Raw genomic sequence first — 21559 nt, 5'->3', positions numbered from 1 at the left:
CTGCAGGGACCCGGCCGCTCACCGCTGATTTTCTGAGGGCTGGGCACGTTGTCGATGACTTCGGCCAGTACGAAGAGGGAGAGACGCACGTCATGGAGGATCCTGGGCACCCGTTTGTTGATCATCTCCGCTACCTTGTCGATGGCTTTCTCACACAGGTTCTGTAATGACAGTGGATGCTAGTGAAACAGGGACCACCATCTATGGAATGGTAGGGATTGTTAGTGAACAAGGGACCATGGAATGGTAGGGATTGTTAGTGAACAAGGGACCATGGAATGGTAGGGATTGTTAGTGAACAAGGGACCATGGAATGGTAGGGATTGTTAGTAAACAAGGGACCACCGATTTTTGGATCCTGTAGAGATAGTATTAAATGAATCAGAGACAGTCGGTTTTCGTTGTAATATGGCATTTACATAAACATCATAGCAGCAAATTTATGTTGATGGTAACAAAATATTAAGATAGATGAAAATGATGGCGGCGAATTACCACTGGATACTAATACTGGGATTTATTTACCCCTGAATGCTAATACAAGGAATTTTTACCAGTGAATCCTCAAGCTAAACCAGTGCTTTATAAATCATACTGCTCAACAATAACCGATTCTGGAATTGCTGCGGTTGTTGGTAACCACAGTACAACCTTTCTGGAATAACGGTGAACTGGAAACCACTAGGTTTGGTATAGGAATAATGAATTGAATCCAGACTCATCCTAGTCTGGAATAATTCAAGATTAATGCTGTCACTCTGACTGTCATCAAACAGAAATATATATGCAAGATGTTGTCGTCTCTTTAACAGAACGTTGTTTCTTGCAACTGTCAGAATGTGTAATGGGGAGCGCATGAGTTGAGGCCTCCGAGAGTACTCCAGATTTAATAAGACTCATAAGAAATAAGCACATTTTAAGGAAGGCAATTTTCAGAATTTCTGACAAGCAGCCGGATGAAAGGGATTTAATATTTCAGAGAATAAGAACGAAATATTTGCAATAAAACGTCTAGTGCTCTGAAATGATATCCAGCAGGTTTTAATGAACCTCAAATAACACGTACATATAGTTGTACTTTGATGTTACTGTGGAACTCGCCAGTGATCTCCAGAAGGCTTGACAAACGCCCCCTTCAGAGGGCAGTGCCATGAGGCTGTTAGAGGGCTCTTTATCCTAGGAATTGACTAAGTATGAACGCCCATCCCCTGGCACTGTATTACCCCTAAGAGCAGAGCAAGACTTAGGCTTCTGACTCACGAAATCGTAATAACACTATTGCAAAACAAACCAGGGTACGGGTGGGATTAGAACCCATGGCAAGTGAGCCGTGAAACTCAACGCCAGTGCGTAAGGCACTGGCCCAGCTGACTACAGTAAGATTCATCCAGCTGACTACAGTAAGATTCATCCAGCTGGGCATACTTATACACCATAGGGAGGTTAGGATGGGCCACACTGTGACCACTGTGAACAGGAGTTGTACGACTCACTTGCCATGAGTTCTAAAGACATTCGTACGGTAGTTTTTCACGTTTCTGTTAATTATGCTACTGCTTAGGACAGATGTGAAAATGTTGGTTTATATTGCTACTAATACTGTTACTACTGTTGCTACTGCTATTGATAATGCTGTTAACTGTTTATACCTCTGTTAGTACTACTGCAGCCCTCTTCCTCGACGCTTTGTCACTTCAACCAGGTGGTGCTGGTGGTTTCAGTGGATTATGCCTAGGGGTCGGCACCGAATCTCTAGACGGGTGCCACTCTCCCCACAAAGTCCTTGCCTGACTAAGAAGCCAAACATTCTTTCGACATAAATAGCGAGGATATCCATCCTTTCGTCTAAATTTTCCGACACTTATGACGAATGACATGGAACGAATTACGAATATGGATTGAAGAACGATCAAAACTTATTACGAATGGATTTATTGACAATGTAATTATAATCTGTGAGTTGCCGTCACAACGGCAACACGTTAATAAGATTAATTCTACACAGTATATATTTAAAACCTAAAGAACCCAGACGATTCTAGTCCTCAGTAACCACTGTTGCAGCTGCCGTTATTTTGTCATGGAAAAAAATTAAAATGCGAGTTTGAGAGATGTTACTCCTTTAGGAAAATTAATAACGAACATTTCTGCAACAAGTTTAAAAAGATGCGAAGATGGCGAGGAATGAAGGTAACTTACCACTGGCTGCTTGCAGGAGCCACCACTGACTGCTTGCAGGAGCCACCACTGACTGCTTGCAGGAGCCACCACTGACTGCTTGCAGGAGCCACCACTGGCTGCTGCAGGAGCCACCACTGGCTGCTGCAGGAGCCACCACTGGCTGCTGCAGGAGCCACCACTGGCTGCTTGCAGAAGCCACCACTGGCTGCTGGCAGGAGCCACCACTGGCTGCTGGCAGGAGCCTCCACTGGCTACTGGCAGGAGCCACCACTGGCTACTGGCAGGAGCCACCACTGGCTATTGGCAGAAGCCACCACTGGCTGTTGGCAGGAGCCACCAATGGCTGTTGGCAGGAGCCACCACTGGCTGCTGGCAGGAGCCACCTCTGGCTGCTGGCAGGAGCCACCACTGGCTGCTGGCAGGAGCCACCACTGGCTACTGGCAGGATCCACCACTGGCTACTGGCAGGATCCACCACTGGCTACTGGCAGGGGCCACCACTGGCTACTGGCAGCAGCCACCACTGGCTGCTGGCAGGAGCCATTATTGGCTACTGGCAGGATCCACCACTGGCTACTGGCAGGATGCACCACTGGCTACGGGCAGGAGCCACTACTGGCTACTGGCAGGATCCACCACTGGCTACTGGCAGGATCCACTACTGGCTACTGGCAGGATCCACCACTGGCTACTGGCAGGATCCACCACTGGCTACTGGCAGGATACACCACTGGCTACTGGCAGGAGCCACCATTGGCTACTGGCAGGAGCCACCACTGGCTACTGGCAGGAGCCACCACTGGCTGCTGGCAGAAGCCACCACTGGCTGCTGGCAGGAGCCACCACTGGCTGCTGGTAGGAGCCACCACTGGTTACTGGCAGGAGAAACCACTGGCTGCTGGCAGGATCCACCACTGGCTACTGGCAGGATCCACCACTGGCTACTGGCAGGAGCCACCACTGGCTACTGGCAGCAGCCACCACTGGCTGCTGGCAGGAGCCATTATTGGCTACTGGCAGGATCCACCACTGGCTACTGGCAGGATGCACCACTGGCTGCTGGCAGAAGCCACCACTGGCTGCTGGCAGGAGCCACCACTGGCTGCTGGCAGGAGCCACCACTGGCTACTGGCAGGAGCCACCACTGGCTACTGGCAGGAGCCACCATTGGCTACTGGCAGGAGCCACCATTGGCTACTGGCAGGAGCCACCACTGGCTACTGGCAGGAGCCACCACTGGCTGCTGGCAGAAGCCACCACTGGCTGCTGGCAGGAGCCACCACTGGCTGCTGGTAGGAGCCACCACTGGTTACTGGCAGGAGAAACCACTGGCTGCTGGCAGGATCCACCACTGGCTACTGGCAGGATCCACCACTGGCTACTGGTAGGAGCCACCACTAGCTACTGGCAGCAGCCACCACTGGCTGCTGGCAGGAGCCATTATTGGCTACTGGCAGGATCCACCACTGGCTACTGGCAGGAGCCACCACTGGCTACTGGCAGGATCCATCACTGGCTACTGGCAGGATCCACCACTGGCTACTGGCAGGAGCCACCACTGGCGGCTTGCAGGAGCCACAACTGGCTGCTGGCAGAAGCCACCACTGGCTAGGAGCCAGCCACTGGCTTCTGGCAGGAATCACCAATGGCTACTGGCAGGAGCCACCACTGGCTACTAGCAGGAGCCACCACTGGCTGCTGGCAGGAGATACCACTGGCTACTGGCAGACGCCACCACTGGCTTCTGGCAAGAACCACCACTGGCTACTGGCAGGAGAAACCACTGGCTGCTGGCAGGAGCCACCACTGGCTACTGGCAGTAGCTACCACTGGCTTCTGGCAAGAACCACCACTGGCTACTGGCAGGAGAAACCACTGGCTGCTGGCAGGAGCCACCACTGGCTACTGGCAGGATCCACCACTGGCTACTGGCAGGAGCCACCACTGGCTACTGGCAGGAGCCACCACTGGCAGCTGGCAGGAGCCACCACTGGCAGCTGGCAGGAGCCACCACTGGCTGCTGGCAGGAACCACCACTGGCTGCTGGCAGGAGCCACCACTGGCTGCTGGCAGGAACCACCACTGGCTACTTGCAGGAGCCACCACTGGCTACTGGCAGCAGCCACCACTGGCTGCTGGCAGGAACCATCATTGGCTGCTGGCAGGAACCACCATTGGCTACAGGCAGAAGCCACTACTGGCAGAAGCCACCAATGCCTACTGGCAGGAGCCACCACTGCCTACTGGCAGGAGCAACTACTGGCTTCTGGCAAGAACCACCACTGGCTACTGGCAGAAGCCACTATTGGCTGCTGACAGGAGCCACTTCTGGCTGTTGGCAGGAGACACTACTGGCTGCTGGCAGGAGCCACCACTGGCTACTGGCAGGAGCCACTACTGGCTGTTGGCAGGAGCCACCACTGGCTACTGGCAGGAGCCACTACTGGCTGTTGGCAGGAGCCACCACTGGCTACTGGCAGGAGCCACTACTGGCTGTTGGCAGGAGCCACCACTGGCTACTGGCAGGAGACACCACTGGCTACTGGCAGGAGCCACTACTGGCTGTTGGCAGGAGCCACCACTGGCTACTGGCAGGAGCCACTACTGGCTGTTGGCAGGAGCCACCACTGGCTACTGGCAGGAGCCACTACTGGCTGTTGGCAGGAGCCACCACTGGCTACTGGCAGGAGCCACTACTGGCTACTGGCAGAAGACACCACTGGCTACTGGCAGGAGCCACCACTGGCTACTGGCAGGAGACACCACTGGCTACTGGCAGGAGCCACTACTGGCTGTTGGCAGGAGCCACCACTGGCTACTGGCAGGAGCCACTACTGGCTGTTGGCAGGAGCCACCACTGCCTACTGGCAGGAGCCACCACTGGCTACTGGCAGGAGCCACCACTGCCTACTGGCAGGAGCCACCACTGGCTACTGGCAGAAGCCACTACTGGCTACTGGCAGTAGCTACCACTGGCTTCTGGCAAGAACCACCACTGGCTACTGGCAGGAGAAACCACTGGCTGCTGGCAGGAGCCACCATTGGCTACTGGCAGGATCCACCACTGGCTACTGGCAGGAGCCACCACTGGCTACTGGCAGGAGCCACCACTGGCAGCTGGCAGGAGCCACCACTGGCAGCTGGCAGGAGCCACCACTGGCTGCTGGCAGGAGCCACCACTGGCTGCTGGCAGGAGCCACCACTGGCTGCTGGCAGGAACCACCACTGGCTACTTGCAGGAGCCACCACTGGCTACTGGCAGCAGCCACCACTGGCTGCTGGCAGGAACCACCATTGGCTGCTGGCAGGAACCACCATTGGCTACAGGCAGAAGCCACTACTGGCAGAAGCCACCAATGCCTACTGGCAGGAGCCACCACTGCCTACTGGCAGGAGCAACTACTGGCTTCTGGCAAGAACCACCACTGGCTACTGGCAGAAGCCACTATTGGCTGCTGACAGGAGCCACTTCTGGCTGTTGGCAGGAGACACTACTGGCTGCTGGCAGGAGCCACCACTGGCTACTGGCAGGAGCCACTACTGGCTGTTGGCAGGAGCCACCACTGGCTACTGGCAGGAGCCACTACTGGCTGTTGGCAGGAGCCACCACTGGCTACTGGCAGGAGCCACTACTGGCTTTTGGCAGGAGCCACCACTGGCTACTGGCAGGAGACACCACTGGCTACTGGCAGGAGCCACTACTGGCTGTTGGCAGGAGCCACCACTGGCTACTGGCAGGAGCCACTACTGGCTGTTGGCAGGAGCCACCACTGGCTACTGGCAGGAGCCACTACTGGCTGTTGGCAGGAGCCACCACTGGCTACTGGCAGGAGCCACTACTGGCTACTGGCAGAAGACACCACTGGCTACTGGCAGGAGCCACCACTGGCTACTGGCAGGAGACACCACTGGCTACTGGCAGGAGCCACTACTGGCTGTTGGCAGGAGCCACCACTGGCTACTGGCAGGAGCCACTACTGGCTGTTGGCAGGAGCCACCACTGCCTACTGGCAGGAGCCACCACTGGCTACTGGCAGGAGCCACCACTGCCTACTGGCAGGAGCCACCACTGGCTACTGGCAGAAGCCACTACTGGCTACTGGCAGTAGCTACCACTGGCTTCTGGCAAGAACCACCACTGGCTACTGGCAGGAGAAACCACTGGCTGCTGGCAGGAGCCACCATTGGCTACTGGCAGGATCCACCACTGGCTACTGGCAGGAGCCACCACTGGCTACTGGCAGGAGCCATCACTGGCTGCTGGCAGGAGCCACCACTGGCTGCTGGCAGGAGCCACCACTGGCTGCTGGCAGGAGCCACCACTGGCTGCTGGCAGGAGCCACCACTGGCTGCTGGCAGGAACCACCACTGGCTACTTGCAGGAGCCACCACTGGCTACTGGCAGCAGCCACCACTGGCTGCTGGCAGGAACCACCATTGGCTGCTGGCAGGAACCACCATTGGCTACAGGCAGAAGCCACTACTGGCAGAAGCCACCAATGCCTACTGGCAGGAGCCACCACTGCCTACTGGCAGGAGCAACTACTGGCTTCTGGCAAGAACCACCACTGGCTACTGGCAGAAGCCACTATTGGCTGCTGACAGGAGCCACTTCTGGCTGTTGGCAGGAGACACTACTGGCTGCTGGCAGGAGCCACCACTGGCTACTGGCAGGAGCCACTACTGGCTGTTGGCAGGAGCCACCACTGGCTACTGGCAGGAGCCACTACTGGCTGTTGGCAGGAGCCACCACTGGCTACTGGCAGGAGCCACTACTGGCTGTTGGCAGGAGCCACCACTGGCTACTGGCAGGAGACACCACTGGCTACTGGCAGGAGCCACTACTGGCTGTTGGCAGGAGCCACCACTGGCTACTGGCAGGAGCCACTACTGGCTGTTGGCAGGAGCCACCACTGGCTACTGGCAGGAGCCACTACTGGCTGTTGGCAGGAGCCACCACTGGCTACTGGCAGGAGCCACTACTGGCTACTGGCAGAAGACACCACTGGCTACTGGCAGGAGCCACCACTGGCTACTGGCAGGAGACACCACTGGCTACTGGCAGGAGCCACTACTGGCTGTTGGCAGGAGCCACCACTGGCTACTGGCAGGAGCCACTACTGGCTGTTGGCAGGAGCCACCACTGCCTACTGGCAGGAGCCACCACTGGCTACTGGCAGGAGCCACCACTGCCTACTGGCAGGAGCCACCACTGGCTACTGGCAGAAGCCACTACTGGCTACTGGCAGTAGCTACCACTGGCTTCTGGCAAGAACCACCACTGGCTACTGGCAGGAGAAACCACTGGCTGCTGGCAGGAGCCACCATTGGCTACTGGCAGGATCCACCACTGGCTACTGGCAGGAGCCACCACTGGCTACTGGCAGGAGCCATCACTGGCTGCTGGCAGGAGCCACCACTGGCTGCTGGCAGGAGCCACCACTGGCTGCTGGCAGGAGCCACCACTGGCTGCTGGCAGGAGCCACCACTGGCTGCTGGCAGGAACCACCACTGGCTACTTGCAGGAGCCACCACTGGCTACTGGCAGCAGCCACCACTGGCTGCTGGCAGGAACCACCATTGGCTGCTGGCAGGAACCACCATTGGCTACAGGCAGAAGCCACTACTGGCAGAAGCCACCAATGCCTACTGGCAGGAGCCACCACTGCCTACTGGCAGGAGCAACTACTGGCTTCTGGCAAGAACCACCACTGGCTACTGGCAGAAGCCACTACTGGCTGCTGACAGGAGCCACTTCTGGCTGCTGGCAGGAGCCACTACTGGCTGCTGGCAGGAGCCACTACTGGCTGCTGGCAGGAGCCACTACTGGCTGCTGGCAGGAGCCACCAGTGGCTGCTGGAACTCGTGTTTACAAAACATTAGGAAAGCAATGCTAGCGTACAGAATTCACAGGGTAAGTAAAACATTGCGGATTCAGTTGTTATAGACGTCTTACGTTGTATAACCTTTTGCTGGTGTGTGTGTGTGTGTGTTTGTGTGTGTGTGTGTGTGTGTGTGTGTGTGTGTGTGTGTGTGTGTGTGTATGTGTGTGTGTGTGTCTGTGCGTGTGTGTGTGTGTGTGTAATTATCGCGATGAGTTTCCCTGTGTGTGTGTGTTTTCCCGTCAGTAAAGGTGTCTGCTGGACAATAAGCTGCAACCTCCATTAGTAAAACCCGTTGGCGATGTAAATCATGAACAAATTGCCTTTACATTCATGTAGAAAAGGTACTGTCACTAACTAAACAATTGAAATTGAAGAAGTAAGAATTTTCATTAGTCCAGAATTTTTTTTCATTAATCAGAATAGCAGCATATGGAAGACTCGTTTGTGAATATTGAGGACAGTTTCTTGTCGAAATTTAATGCCCATCCGTTAGGACTACCTAAATTATAACAATGTTTTGGGGAGGCGCAAACTCCGTAGGAGTCATGAAGTTCCTGGAGATGGAAATGTAATCAGGGTTGATCTTAGGAAGGAGAAGAGTAGCTCTGGTTCCTTAGATCAGGATGCCTTTACCAACATCAAAACTCATCCAATAAAGATTCTAGCAATTTATAACTTCAACAATAGTAAGCTATTAAGAAGTCCGAGGCCTCACGGATATCAGTACCTGAACAACAATCAGCATCACCATGACCGACCTACAGTTCACAGATAAATGAGTCAGAGAACCGACAAGTTGATAAATTAGAACATGTGCAACATTTGGGTATCATTTCCACAATAAAGATACCCAGGTGTTGTCCCGGTGTCAATTTATCGACATAAGGTTTAATGACGTCGCGTGAAAACCACATACACAAACGGAGGTGTCATTTAACTGGAAATACTTCTTCGATTTCATTCCTTAACACATCCTCAGCCAAAACTAGACGTATTCCGTGCGCAACGCGATCCCAGAAAGGTATCCCCGTATTTCAAAAGCTCAGCCTCCTCTACCTCATTGAGCGCAGAAGGAATGTTGGAGGATGGTCATAAAATGTCAGTGCAGCGAAATATAAATACCTGTATGTATACGTAGGTGTGTGTTTATGCGTATGAATTTCTGTACATATATGCACTTTCATACGTATACAGTATGTATGCCTATGTATGTGCGTATTTATGCTTAAATGTAGTTGCGTATTTACACACGAATTTTTTTTATGTATGTCTACGTATGCAGATGTATGCCTATGCATGTGCAAGTGTAAGTAAGTGTGCATATGAATACATATATGTGCACATACGACAATATGTATAATAATGCACACGTAATGTGCTGTATGTGTGTATCGTGTTCAATTGTTCCAGTCATTTTGGAAAGTTAAAATCTCCAATTACAACTTAATTTTGTATCCAAATGGCGAAGCAATTTCGCCCCATATGGGGACGAAATTTAAGCTTTGCCATTTCGTACCCCTATGGAAAGAATAGTTACCCTTGTAATACCCACGACCAGGTTAATTCTCTAAAATAAAGACATGTTTGCTGAATACCTCAAATAGGGGTATAAATTATTACTCGATGATAAGATAACAGGAAAGGGAGGCTAAGTTCCTATGTTAAGGAAAATTCCTTAGCATACATAGGAACTTAGACTCCATTATTCAATGAATAATAATTTATACCCGTGTTTGAGGTATTGAGCATGGTTAGGTTAGGTAAGATTTGTCAGGAAACAGGACAAGTGTTTCCTGACGTGAGTCTTAGTCAGATGATGACCCACCGTTGGAACTTTTGGTCATCTGACCGAGGCCTTCCGTTGGCTTACCGATCCACCCCTTTAAAAATTATGGTCAGTTATAACCATTTAGTTATTTTTCAGCAAGCATGTCTTTATTTTTGAGAATGAACCAGGTGGTGGGTATTACAAAAGTAACTGTTCTCCCTCCTCATACAAGGATTTAGTTCATATATTTTATTCATTGCACTTACGCCTTTTATTTTATGGTAGATGCTAAGAAAGTTTGTCTTTACTTCTCTTCACTGTCACACTTGTTTGTGGACCAATTCCTACGATTTTATCTGTAAATATTTCATGACCTATCCTGTTTTCCGAACGTTTTCCTAAAATATCTTGACAGTTTCAGCTCTCTCCATCTAAATAACTGCATCCTCTTTTGTTTCCAACACATACCCGTGCCTATATCTTCTATCATTTTCAAGTCTTTCACAATTTAGCAACGACTCCTTCGACTACACTGGCTATCGCTACCCTCCCCGCCCCAGAAAGATGCACGTCGACCCTCGCATACATATCATGTTGGCCAGAAAAATGATGGCGGCTGTCAGTGAATGGAATTTCAAGATCCTTGCACCACTTTTCTAGCCAGCAATTTACACCATTTAACTGGTCACACTCATTCTAGGCTGGTTACCTGATAACATTGGATGACTAAGAACACACCACTGGATGACTGAGAACTCACCACTGAGTGACTGAGAATACACCACTGGATGACTGAGAACTCACCACTGAGTGACAGGACTCACCACAAGATGACTGAGAACTCACCAGTGGACGACAGAACTCACCAGTGGACGACAGAACTCACCACTGGATGACAGAGGACTCACCACTGGATGACAGAACTCACCACAAGATAACTGAGAACTCACCACTGGTCGACAGAATTCAACACTGGATGACTGAGGACTCACCCCTGGATGACTGAGAGCACACCACTGGATGCCAACTCACCACTGAGTGACAGGACTCGTCACCGAATGACAGAACTCAGTACTGTATGACTGAGAAATCACCACTGAATGACTGAGAACTCACCACTGGGTGGCAGAACTCACTACTGGATAACAGAACTCATCACTGGATGAGTGAGAACTCACCACTGGACGACAGAACTCAACACTGGATGACTGAGGACTCACCACTGGATGACAGAGGACTCACCACTGGGTGGCAGAACTCACCACTGGATGACTCAGGACTCACCACTGGGTGGCAGAACTCACAACTGGATGACTCAGGACTCACCACTGGGTGGCAGAACTCACAACTGGATGACAGAGGACTCACCACTGGGTGGCAGAACTCACCACTGGATGACTCAGGACTCACCACTGGGTGGCAGAACTCACAACTGGATGACTCAGGACTCACCACTGGGTGGCAGAACTCACATCTGGATGACTCAGGACTCACCACTGGGTGGCAGAACTCACCACTGGATGACTCAGGACTCACCACTGGGTGGCAGAACTCACAACTGGATGACTCAGGACTCACCACTGGGTGGCAGAACTCACAACTGGATGACTCAGGACTCACCACTGGGTGGCAGAACTCACAACTGGATGACTCAGGACTCACCACTGGGTGGCAGAACTCACCACTGGATGACTCAGGACTCACCACTGGGTGGCAGAACTCACAACTGGATGACTCAGGACTCACCACTGGGTGGCAGAACTCACAACTGGATGACTCAGGACTCACCACTGGATGATAGAATTCAACACTGGATGATTGAGGACTCATCACTTGATGACAGAACTCACCATTGAATGACATAAATTACTACTGAATGACAGAACTCACCAATCGATGACAGAACTCACCACTGGATGACTGAGAACTCTCCACTGGATGACCAAGAACTCTCCACTGGATGACAGAACTCGCCACTGGATGACAGAAATCACTACTGGATGACAGAACTCACCACTGGATGACAGAACTTACCACTGAATGACAGAACTCATCAGTCGATGGAAAAACTCACCACTGGATGACTGAGAACTCACCACTGGATGACCGAGAACTCTCCACTGGATGACAGAACTCACCACCGGATGACTGAGAACTCACCACTGGATAACCGAGAACTCTCCGCTGGATGACAGAACTCATCACTGGATAACAGAAGTCACTACTGGATGACTGAGAACTCACCACTGGATGACTGAAAATTCACCACTGGATGACCGAGAACTCACCACTGGATGACAGAACTCACCACTGGATGACAGAAATGACTAGTGGATGATTGTAAACTCACCACTGGATGACAGAACTCGCAACTGAAAGACAGAACTCACCACTGGATGACTGACAACTCGCCAATGGATGACAGAACTCACCAATGGATAACTGAGAACTCACCAATGGATAACTTAGGACTCACCACTGGATGGCTGAGAACTCACCTTATGTTGACAGAACTCACCACTGGATGACTGAGAATTTACCACTGGATGACTGGGAACTAAGCTGTAGATAACGCAGGGAAGCAAGGTGGAAGGAAGAGGGTAAATAAAGCAGAAGGGTAGTAGGGGAGGGGGAGTAGAGGGAGGGGAGAAAGTGATAAGCGATTGAATGTATGGGGGTGATTAGAAATTTGTTGAGGGGTCTTAGTAAATGGAGAAGGGTGGGCTGATTTTTTTTATAAGGCAATACTGGATACATCCACAGTGTGCTGCTACCCTATTCACTGTGATAGTTAAACAGTAAGAACAGGGCTTTGTTTTCCCTGTCAAATTCCATCACGCAGGATGGGGCTCCTACAAGGTGTTGAAAACTGCCAGCCTAAACTGGGAAAACTTCATTAGGTCGATGAGGAAGTCGTATTGCATTCAAACAAGGGTTCATCAGCTGTGGCAGCTTCAGAGATTTCCTTCCAACAGAGCTGGAGTTACTGTCACTTGGGAATTGCCGTCTTTCATGACGGCTTCTTCCTTACACAAGAGAAATTAAATTTTTATGAGGATATCTCCATTATCCCAGGGCGGGGACAAAAGAAATTATAAATAGGAGACAGAGAGAAGAAATGGTTATATACATGTCATTTCCACAGGGCTCAGCAGGAGGTTTCACCGGTTTAAGGCCTCAACACTTAAAACAAATACTCAATCCAGCACTTGGTGAGGTTTCAGAGAGGCTGCTGTCTGAACTCACCAAATTTTCCAACCTGTGCCTGGCTGGCAGTGTCCCAGAGGCCATCAGACCCCTTTTCTTTGGTGCGTCATTGTGTGCCCTCCTGAAAAAGGATGGCGGAATCAGGCACATTGCAGTGGGCAGCACCCTTCGGCGCCTAGTCGCCAAGACCGCAGTAAGAAGGGTGAGTCAAGAGGCTGCTGCAATGCTGAAACCAACTCAGCTCGGTTTTGGCGTTCAACAAGGCTGTGAAGCAGCTGCCCACGCAACACGAGTGTATATCAACATGTCCGATGAAAAAGCCTTGATCAAATTGGACTTTGCCAATGCTTTCAACTCAGTCAGAAGGGGTGCTGCTCTCCAAGCAGTTTATAGAAACTTCCCTTCCCTTTATCCCTTCATAGAATAGTGTTATAGTGTGACTTCCACCAAGCTATTGTTTGGGGACCATGAAATTGACTCATGTGAAGGCGTGCAACAGGGAGACCCTCTCGCCCCCTTTCTATCCTGTTTGGTCATCAAGGAAGTCACAGAAGCACTCTCCAGTGAGCTCAATATCTGGTTCCTGGATGATGGTACCCTAGCTGGCACAGCAGAATCTCTCCTAGAAGACACCAGTAAAATTAAAGACATGGGAGAAAGTCTGGGCCTTTCTTTAAACCCCACCAAATGTGAAATAGTTTTTACCAATCGACAGATGATCCAGAATATTAGCGCCATTTTACCAGGAGCACGAGCCATTGATCCAGCCAATAGCACTCTCCTTGGTGCTCCTCTTGGGTCCAATGCCATTGATCTGATCCTAGAAAAAAAAAGTCTCAGACCTCCGGACAATGGAAATCAGGATGAAAGACATTGACACACATGATGCCTTCTACCTACTCACCAGGTGCCTGTCAGTCCCAAAACTTACCTACTTTCTGTGATGCTCCCCAGCTTCAGCAGTCCAAAACTCAAGGAATATGACTCTCTACGTAAGACCATGCTAGAGAGTGTATTGAATCTTTCCCTTGAAGATGGACAGTGGTTGCAAGCCTCACTTCCGGTCAGGCTTGGGGGGCTGGGAGTACACAGATCCTCCCAGATTGCTTTACCAGCTTTCCTATACTCTTCCATAGCATCAAACAAGTTGATAAGACAAATTCTTCCTGATAACCTCAGTGACTCAGCAGGAATACAGGACCCTTGCTATGCCAGTACCATCACTGAATGGGAGACTCTTGCTGCTCCAGCACCAAACCCTAGTGCAGCATTGGCTCACAAACAGTCAAGCTGGGATGGCCCGATCGCTGAAAAGGTGCTTGCCAACATGCTCAGGGCTGCAACATCAGATAGGGAGACTGCCCGTCTCCAGGCTGTGAGGGCACCTCACTCCGGGGACTTCCTCCAAACAGTTCCCATATCGGCAATGGGAATGCGACTCGACCCTAAGACCCTCCGTATTGCAGTGGCTCTGCGTCTTGCTGCCCCAATTCACACAGAATATACGTGTATTTGCAGTGAAGTGCAAGCAGACCAATACGGTCTACTTGGTCTTAACTGTTCCAAAACCAAAGGCTGGCATGCAAGACACAGTGAGGTCAACGACACCATAAAGAGAACTCTTGCTACAGCTGGATGCCCAGCCAAGAGGGAGCCCCGATCACTAGTAACCAACAATATCCACAACCCAGCAAACCGCCCTGACGGGATCACCATTTATCCTTGGAAAACGGCAAGCTCTTAGCATGGGACTATACCTGTGTGTCCACACTGGCGGACACCTATATCCATCACAGTGTCGGGCGACAGGGAGGGGCTGCTGACCACAGGGGGGAGTACAAGATCAGCAAGTACAAGGACATAACCTAACAGTATCAATTTGTCCCAGTGGGATCAGAGACCTTAGGATCATGGGGAAAAAATGCCACACGTTTCCTTAAAGAATTGGGTTCCAGACTCATCGACACCACCAGGAACCCAAGGGCAGCCACTTTCATGTTCCAGCGCCTCAGCGTGGCCATCCAGAGGGAAAATGCTTGCTGCATACTTGGCTCGCGTCCGGCTTCGGAGGAGCTGGAGGAAATCCATAATCTTTAACATATTTTACCATTGTATTCATGTTTGTGTTTTCTGTAAATGTATTCTGTTTATTAATAAATGTTCACATAGAATATAAAATATAGGGGGTGGTAGGAGAAGAAAATATTCAAACAGCTCCAGGGAGAACCTTGAGTTTTCCCTCAGGTACGTTTATTGTCTTCTCTGAGGATGAGTGTTCCCAATCCAGCTATAGAGGTGGTACTTTGAAATTATATATATATATATATATATATATATATATATATATATATATATATATATATATATATATATATATATATATATATATATATATATATATATATATATTATATATACCTAGGTAGTAGGTTGGTAGACAGCAACCGCCCAGGGAGGTACTACCGTCCTGCCAAGTGAGTGTAAAACGAAAGCCTGTAATTGTTTTACATGATGGTAGGATTGCTGGTGTCCTTTTTTTTGTGTCTCATAAACATGCAAGATTTCAGGTACGTCTTGCTACTTCTACTTACACTTAGGTCACACTACACATGCATGTACAAGCATATATATGTATATATACACATCCCTCTGGGTTTTCTTCTATTTTCTTTCTAGTTCTTGTTGTTGTTTATTTCCTCTTATCTCCATGGGGAAGTGGAACAGAATTCTTCCTCCGTAAGCCATGCGTGTTGTAAGAGGCGACTAAAATGCCAGGAGCAAGGGGCTAGTAACCCCTTCTCCCGTATAAATTACTAAATTTAAAAAGAGAAACTTTCGTTTTTCTTTTTGGGCCACCCTGCCTTGGTGGGATACGGCCGGTTTGTTGAAAAAAAAAAAAAAAAATATTATATATATATATATATATATATATATATATATATATATATATATATATATATATATATATATATAATGTATGTGTGTACTCACCTAATTGTTGATTGTGGTTGCAGGGTCGAGTTATAGCTTCTGGCCCCGCCTTTTCACTGGTCACTGCTATGGCCATTCTCTCCCTGCTCCATGAGCTTTGTCATACCTCTTCTTAAAGATAACCATACCACGGGCGGGGATTGAACTCGTGCCGAGTGAGCCGTAAAACTCACGGCCAGCGCGTAAGCCACTGGGCCAGCTGATTACAATAAGATTCATCCAATTAGGTACATTTATATACCATGGGGAGGTTTGCACAGGTCCCACTGTCACCATACCTGGAGTTTACCTGGAGAGAGTTCCGGGGGTCAACGCCCCCGCGGCCCGGTCTGAGACCAGGCCTCCTGGTGGATCAGAGCCTGATCAACCAGGCTGTTGCTGCTGGCTGCACGCAAACCAACATACGAGCCACAGCCCGGCTGATCAGGAACTGACTTTAGGTGCTTGTCCAGTGCCAGCTTGAAGACTGCCAGGGGTCTGTTGGTAATCCCCCTTATGTGTGCTGGGAGGCAGTTGAACAGTCTCGGGCCCCTGACACTTATTGTATGGTCTCTTAACGTGCTAGTGACACCCCTGCTTTTCATTGGGGGGATGGTGCATCGTCTGCCAAGTCTTTTGCTTTCGTAGTGGGTGATTTTCGTGTGCAAGTTCGGTACTAGTCCCTCTAGGATTTTCCAGGTGTATATAATCATGTATCTCTCCCTCCTGCGTTCCAGGGAATACAGGTTTAGGAACCTCAAGCGCTCCCAATAATTGAGGTGTTTTATCTCCGTTATGCGCGCCGTGAAAGTTCTCTGTACATTTTCTAGGTCGGCAATTTCACCTGCCTTGAAAGGTGCTGTTAGTGTGCAGCAATATTCCAGCCTAGATAGAACAAGTGACCTGAAGAGTGTCATCATGGGCTTGGCCTCCCTAGTTTTGAAGGTTCTCATTATCCATCCTGTCATTTTTCTAGCAGATGCGATTGATACAATGTTATGGTCCTTGAAGGTGAGATCCTCCGACATGATCACTCCCAGGTCTTTGACGTTGGTGTTTCGCTCTATTTTGTGGCCAGAATTTGTTTTGTACTCTGATGAAGATTTAATTTCCTCATGTTTACCATATCTGAGTAATTGAAATTTCTCATCTTCCACCAGCGTGGCCGTGACGAACTCTAGCTCTAGTCCCCCAAAGCCGTCATCATGACTCACGAAATCGTAATGACACGACTGCAAACAAATCATGCACGGGTGGGGATTGAACTCGTGGCGAGTGAGTCGTAAAACTCCAGGCCAGCGAGTAAGCCACTGGACCAGCTGGCTACAATAAGATTCATCCAACTAGGTATATTTATATGTCATAGAAAGGTTAGCACAGGCCCCATTATGACCTCAAATGCAAGTTTTAACAGAAGAATCTCCCGCCAGCGTGGATATACATTGATCTTGCCTCCACTACGTCACTCCAGACTGTTCTACTTCCTGGCAACTCTATGGCTAAAGAAATACTTCCTAATATCCATGTGACTCATCTGAGTCTTCAGTTTCCAGTTATGACCCCCTGTTGCTGTGTGCCATCTTTGATACATCCTGTTTCTATTTACCAAGTCAATTCCTCTTGTATTTTATATATCGTTATTATGCCCCCCCCACCTATTTCTCCTGTCCTCCAGTGTCGTCAGGTCTATTTCCTTTAGCCTCTCCTCATAGGGAATACATATCCCTTAGCTCTGGGACTAGTTGCAAACAAGACGTGCTTGACCATGTGTGGGTTCCATACTGGTGTTGCATACTCCAATATGGGCATGACGCATATGGTGTACAGATTCTTGAACAATTCTTTGCTAAGGTGCCGAAACTCTATTCTTAGGTTTGCCAGGCGCCCATATGCTGCAGCAGTTATTTAGTAGATGTGCGCCTCAGGAGATTATGCTCACCCAAGATCCTTTTCCTTGAGTGAGGTTTGCAGTGTTTGGCCAACTGGCCAGTACTCTGTCTGCAGTCTTCTTTGAACTTCCCCCAATCTTCATGATTTTGCACTTGATGGGGCAGAACTCCAGGAGTCAGTTGCTGGACCAGGCTTGCAGCCTGTCCAGATCCCTTTGTAGTGCCACTTGATCCTCATCTGAATCTATCGCTTTCGTCAAGTGATTCACATGTACCAGAAACAGCACAGACTCCAGGACTAACCCTTGTAAAACCCACATACACACCCCAATGTATGTGTGTGTACATGCATGTATAAATCAATAAATCACACCAGTAAAGGTTGCTACTGTATTCTATACGATTGTTATATACACTATGTATATAGCATTTCAAATGTATGCATATTTGTACACATACACTAGCTTCCAACGAAGAGGCGGGGCCAGGAGCTGAGATTTGACCCTTGCAACCACATATAGGTGAGTACACATTACCACCTATACATAATCGTGTATATGCACATACACGCATACATATACGGTGCATACATGCAAATACATTTGCATGCAACGGGAGCATCACTAGGCTGCTAATGAGTGTTGGCAAATTTAGGGTGGCCAATAATAATAATATCTTTATTTCTGCAAGTATATGTACAAGGTATACAGGCCTAGCATATCCATTAGCTGCTCAGAGTAGATCAAATATTTAGCAAGTATGTAAATAAGCAAGTTTATATAGGTACAGGTACACATAAGTACAGTCATGTTATAAAATGTAAATTACGTAGGATAACCCACAATTTCTTGTACCCCATTCCACCAGGCCTAAAGTCACTGACAACTTGAAGTCAAATATGTGACAATAAAAGGTCGTGTGCCTTCTTTTTTATTCACAGAGCTTACATGCAGAATAGGCAGGGATGGGAAGATCCCGTAGTTAAAGAAGGGATGAGGAGGGAAGGGGTGAGGAGTTTACACCAGTTGCTTGCTGAAGTTACCCATCCATCAGCTGGGCCAAGCATCGGCGTTTTCTGTCAGCCTACTGTACATTGGCCAGGGAAACACTACACCTGTTGCACAGAATCTTATTTCTGGCTTATTGCTGTGTTCACGTGACTGACCAATTACTGTATACACATGACTGACATACTGCAACGTACCCATGACTGGCCTATTGTATGTACACTAGCTGTGGAAATTTTTGATAATTTTCCCGTGATTTATATATAATAATTAAAAATAATTTGATAGGGATAATGATTTTTATATAAGAATGAAGGAGTGTGGTGTTGGTGGAACTTTTGAAAGATGAGAAGTCACAGGGGGAGTCAACATATCCCCTACAATTTCTTTATTTATTGTAATCAGTTAAATAAGTAAAATGTAATTATTGCAATACTATTAGAAAAATTAATATTCTGGTAAGGAAAATGTATTACAAGCCTAGAACTCTCACTAAATTTGAATAAACATATGTGTACAATATATGAGAGCAAGAGACAAAACAAAGATGGCGGTACGGGAATTTGACTAATCAGTGATATGGTAATGTTTCTCGAAATAACAATGTCCGTTAGTAATATCAGCGGACAATTAAACGTTAAAAGATAAGTGAAGAAGAAGAAATACATCTGGAAGGGCCCAGAATACTCCAGATATATAATAAAAACAGAATAAGGATATTGATGGAAAACAGGAGACGGTAACTGAATGAGACGCCGTAGTGTCTACCGAATTATTAAATAGATACACTGGGAGGCGTACACTAATTATAATTAATGTACGCCTCACAGAGTATATTATAAACCACTGTACAAGTAAGGTTGCTAGATGCTGGCCAATTTACTAGTTGCGTTTCTTGTGGGAGGTGTTAGGATATATCACCAGTGTAATAGCTTGGTAAGTAATGATAAATATTCTTCACTCATTGGAATAATATATTTAATAATCGAAAAATAGATCAAACAAAATACTTCAATAAGTCAAGTCCATTTAGATTCTTAATTGTCTAATCCACCAAATAGTCAGTTTACTTACGTAAACTTTCATAATAAATATTCAGGAACCATATGTTCCTAATCCAGGGTCTCGGAGTGAGTTGGGAAACTGAGATGGTGGGCACTGAAGGACGGATGTTTGCGACCTCAGTGTTCTTACAGTACCGCCAAGCCTCCAAGAAACATCAACATCAGTAAGTTACAACTGAGTTTGTGTCAAGAGTCCTCTAGTGTGTGTGTGGAAGGTTGATTCAAGATTGTGTTCTTGTGAAAAAAAAAAACACTATCTCTGGCCTACCTACTGTGTACACATAACGCATTTTGTGCATACATGACTTAACTACTGTTAGATACACATAACTGAGCTATAAGAACATAAGAACATAAGAACGAAGGAACACTGCAGAAGGCCTACTGGCCCATGCGAGGCAGGTCCAAGTCCCTACCGGCTTAAGCCAATGCACCCAACCTAGTCAGGTCAGGTCACATTGACTTAAGGGAGGAACACGGCAACCGACCTGTTAGCACAAGCTATCAGGTCTAACTCACACCCACCCACATCTACTCATGTATTTATCCAACCTATTTTTAAAGCTACACAACGTTCTGGCCTCTATAACGGTACTTGGGAGTTTGTTCCACTCATCCACAACTCTATTACCAAACCAGTACTTTCCTATATCCCTCCTGAATCTGAATTTTTCCAACTTAAAACCATTGCTGCGAGTCCTGTCTAGGCTAGATATTTTCAGCACACTATTTACATCCCCTTTATTTATTCCTGTCTTCCACTTATAAACCTCAATCATATCCCCCCTAATTCTACGTCTTTCTAGAGAGTGCAGTTTCAGGGCCCTTAGTCTATCCTCATAGGGAAGGTTTCTGATACATGGGATCATCTTTGTCATCCTCCTTTGTACATTTTCCAGAGAATTTATATCCATTCTGTAATACGGTGACCAAAACTGTGCAGCATAATCTAAATGAGGCCTAACCAAGGATGTATAGAGTTGAAGAACAACCTGAGGACTCCTATTATTTATGCTTCTTGATATGAAGCCAAGGATTCTATTAGCTTTATTGCGAACACTTATGCACTGTTGTCTTGGTTTCAGATTACTGCTAACCAGAACTCCTAAATCTTTTTCGCAATCCGTAATATTAAGATCTACATTATTTAGTTTATATGTGGCATGGTTATTGTCCTGTCCAACATTTAGAACTTTGCATTTGTCTATATTAAACTGCATCTGCCACTTCTCCGACCACTGCATCAGTCTATTCAAATCTTCCTGGAGTGCTCGAATGTCCTCGTCAGAATGAATTCGACGGCCTATTTTGGTGTCATCGGCAAACTTGCCGATGTCGCTCTTTATGCCCTCATCTATGTCGTTTATGTAGATTGTGAACAGCAGGGGGCCCAACACTGACCCCTGTGGAACACCGCTCGTGACGCTTCCCCACTCTGATTTCTCCCCATTTATGCAAACTCTCTGCTGCCTATTTGTCAACCATGCCTCTATCCAGGAAAAAATTTCTCCTCCTATTCCATGTGCTTTAATTTTCCTCAATAGTCTCTGATGTGGGACCCTGTCAAAAGCCTTACTGAAGTCCATAT

The 21559-nt window shown here is 48.4% G+C and overlaps 1 protein-coding gene across 1 annotated transcript in view; it reads right to left on the bottom strand.

The window, feature by feature from the left end:
- The window catches only part of LOC128689603 (uncharacterized), a 217809-nt gene that overhangs the window by 232 nt on the left and 196018 nt on the right, over positions 1-21559 (bottom strand). The window contains exon 8 of the mRNA XM_053777965.2: positions 1-161. This exon is cut by the window's left edge and continues 232 nt beyond it. Coding sequence (XP_053633940.2) covers positions 1-161 — 161 coding nt within the window. The remainder of the gene's footprint in view (positions 162-21559) is intronic.

Source organism: Cherax quadricarinatus, chromosome 22 (genome assembly GCF_038502225.1).
Source record: "Cherax quadricarinatus isolate ZL_2023a chromosome 22, ASM3850222v1, whole genome shotgun sequence".
In the NCBI taxonomy this organism is placed as follows: Eukaryota; Metazoa; Arthropoda; class Malacostraca; order Decapoda; family Parastacidae; genus Cherax; species Cherax quadricarinatus.
The sequence above is the reverse complement of the archived record's forward strand: the minus strand, read 5'-3'. Positions and strand labels throughout refer to the sequence as shown.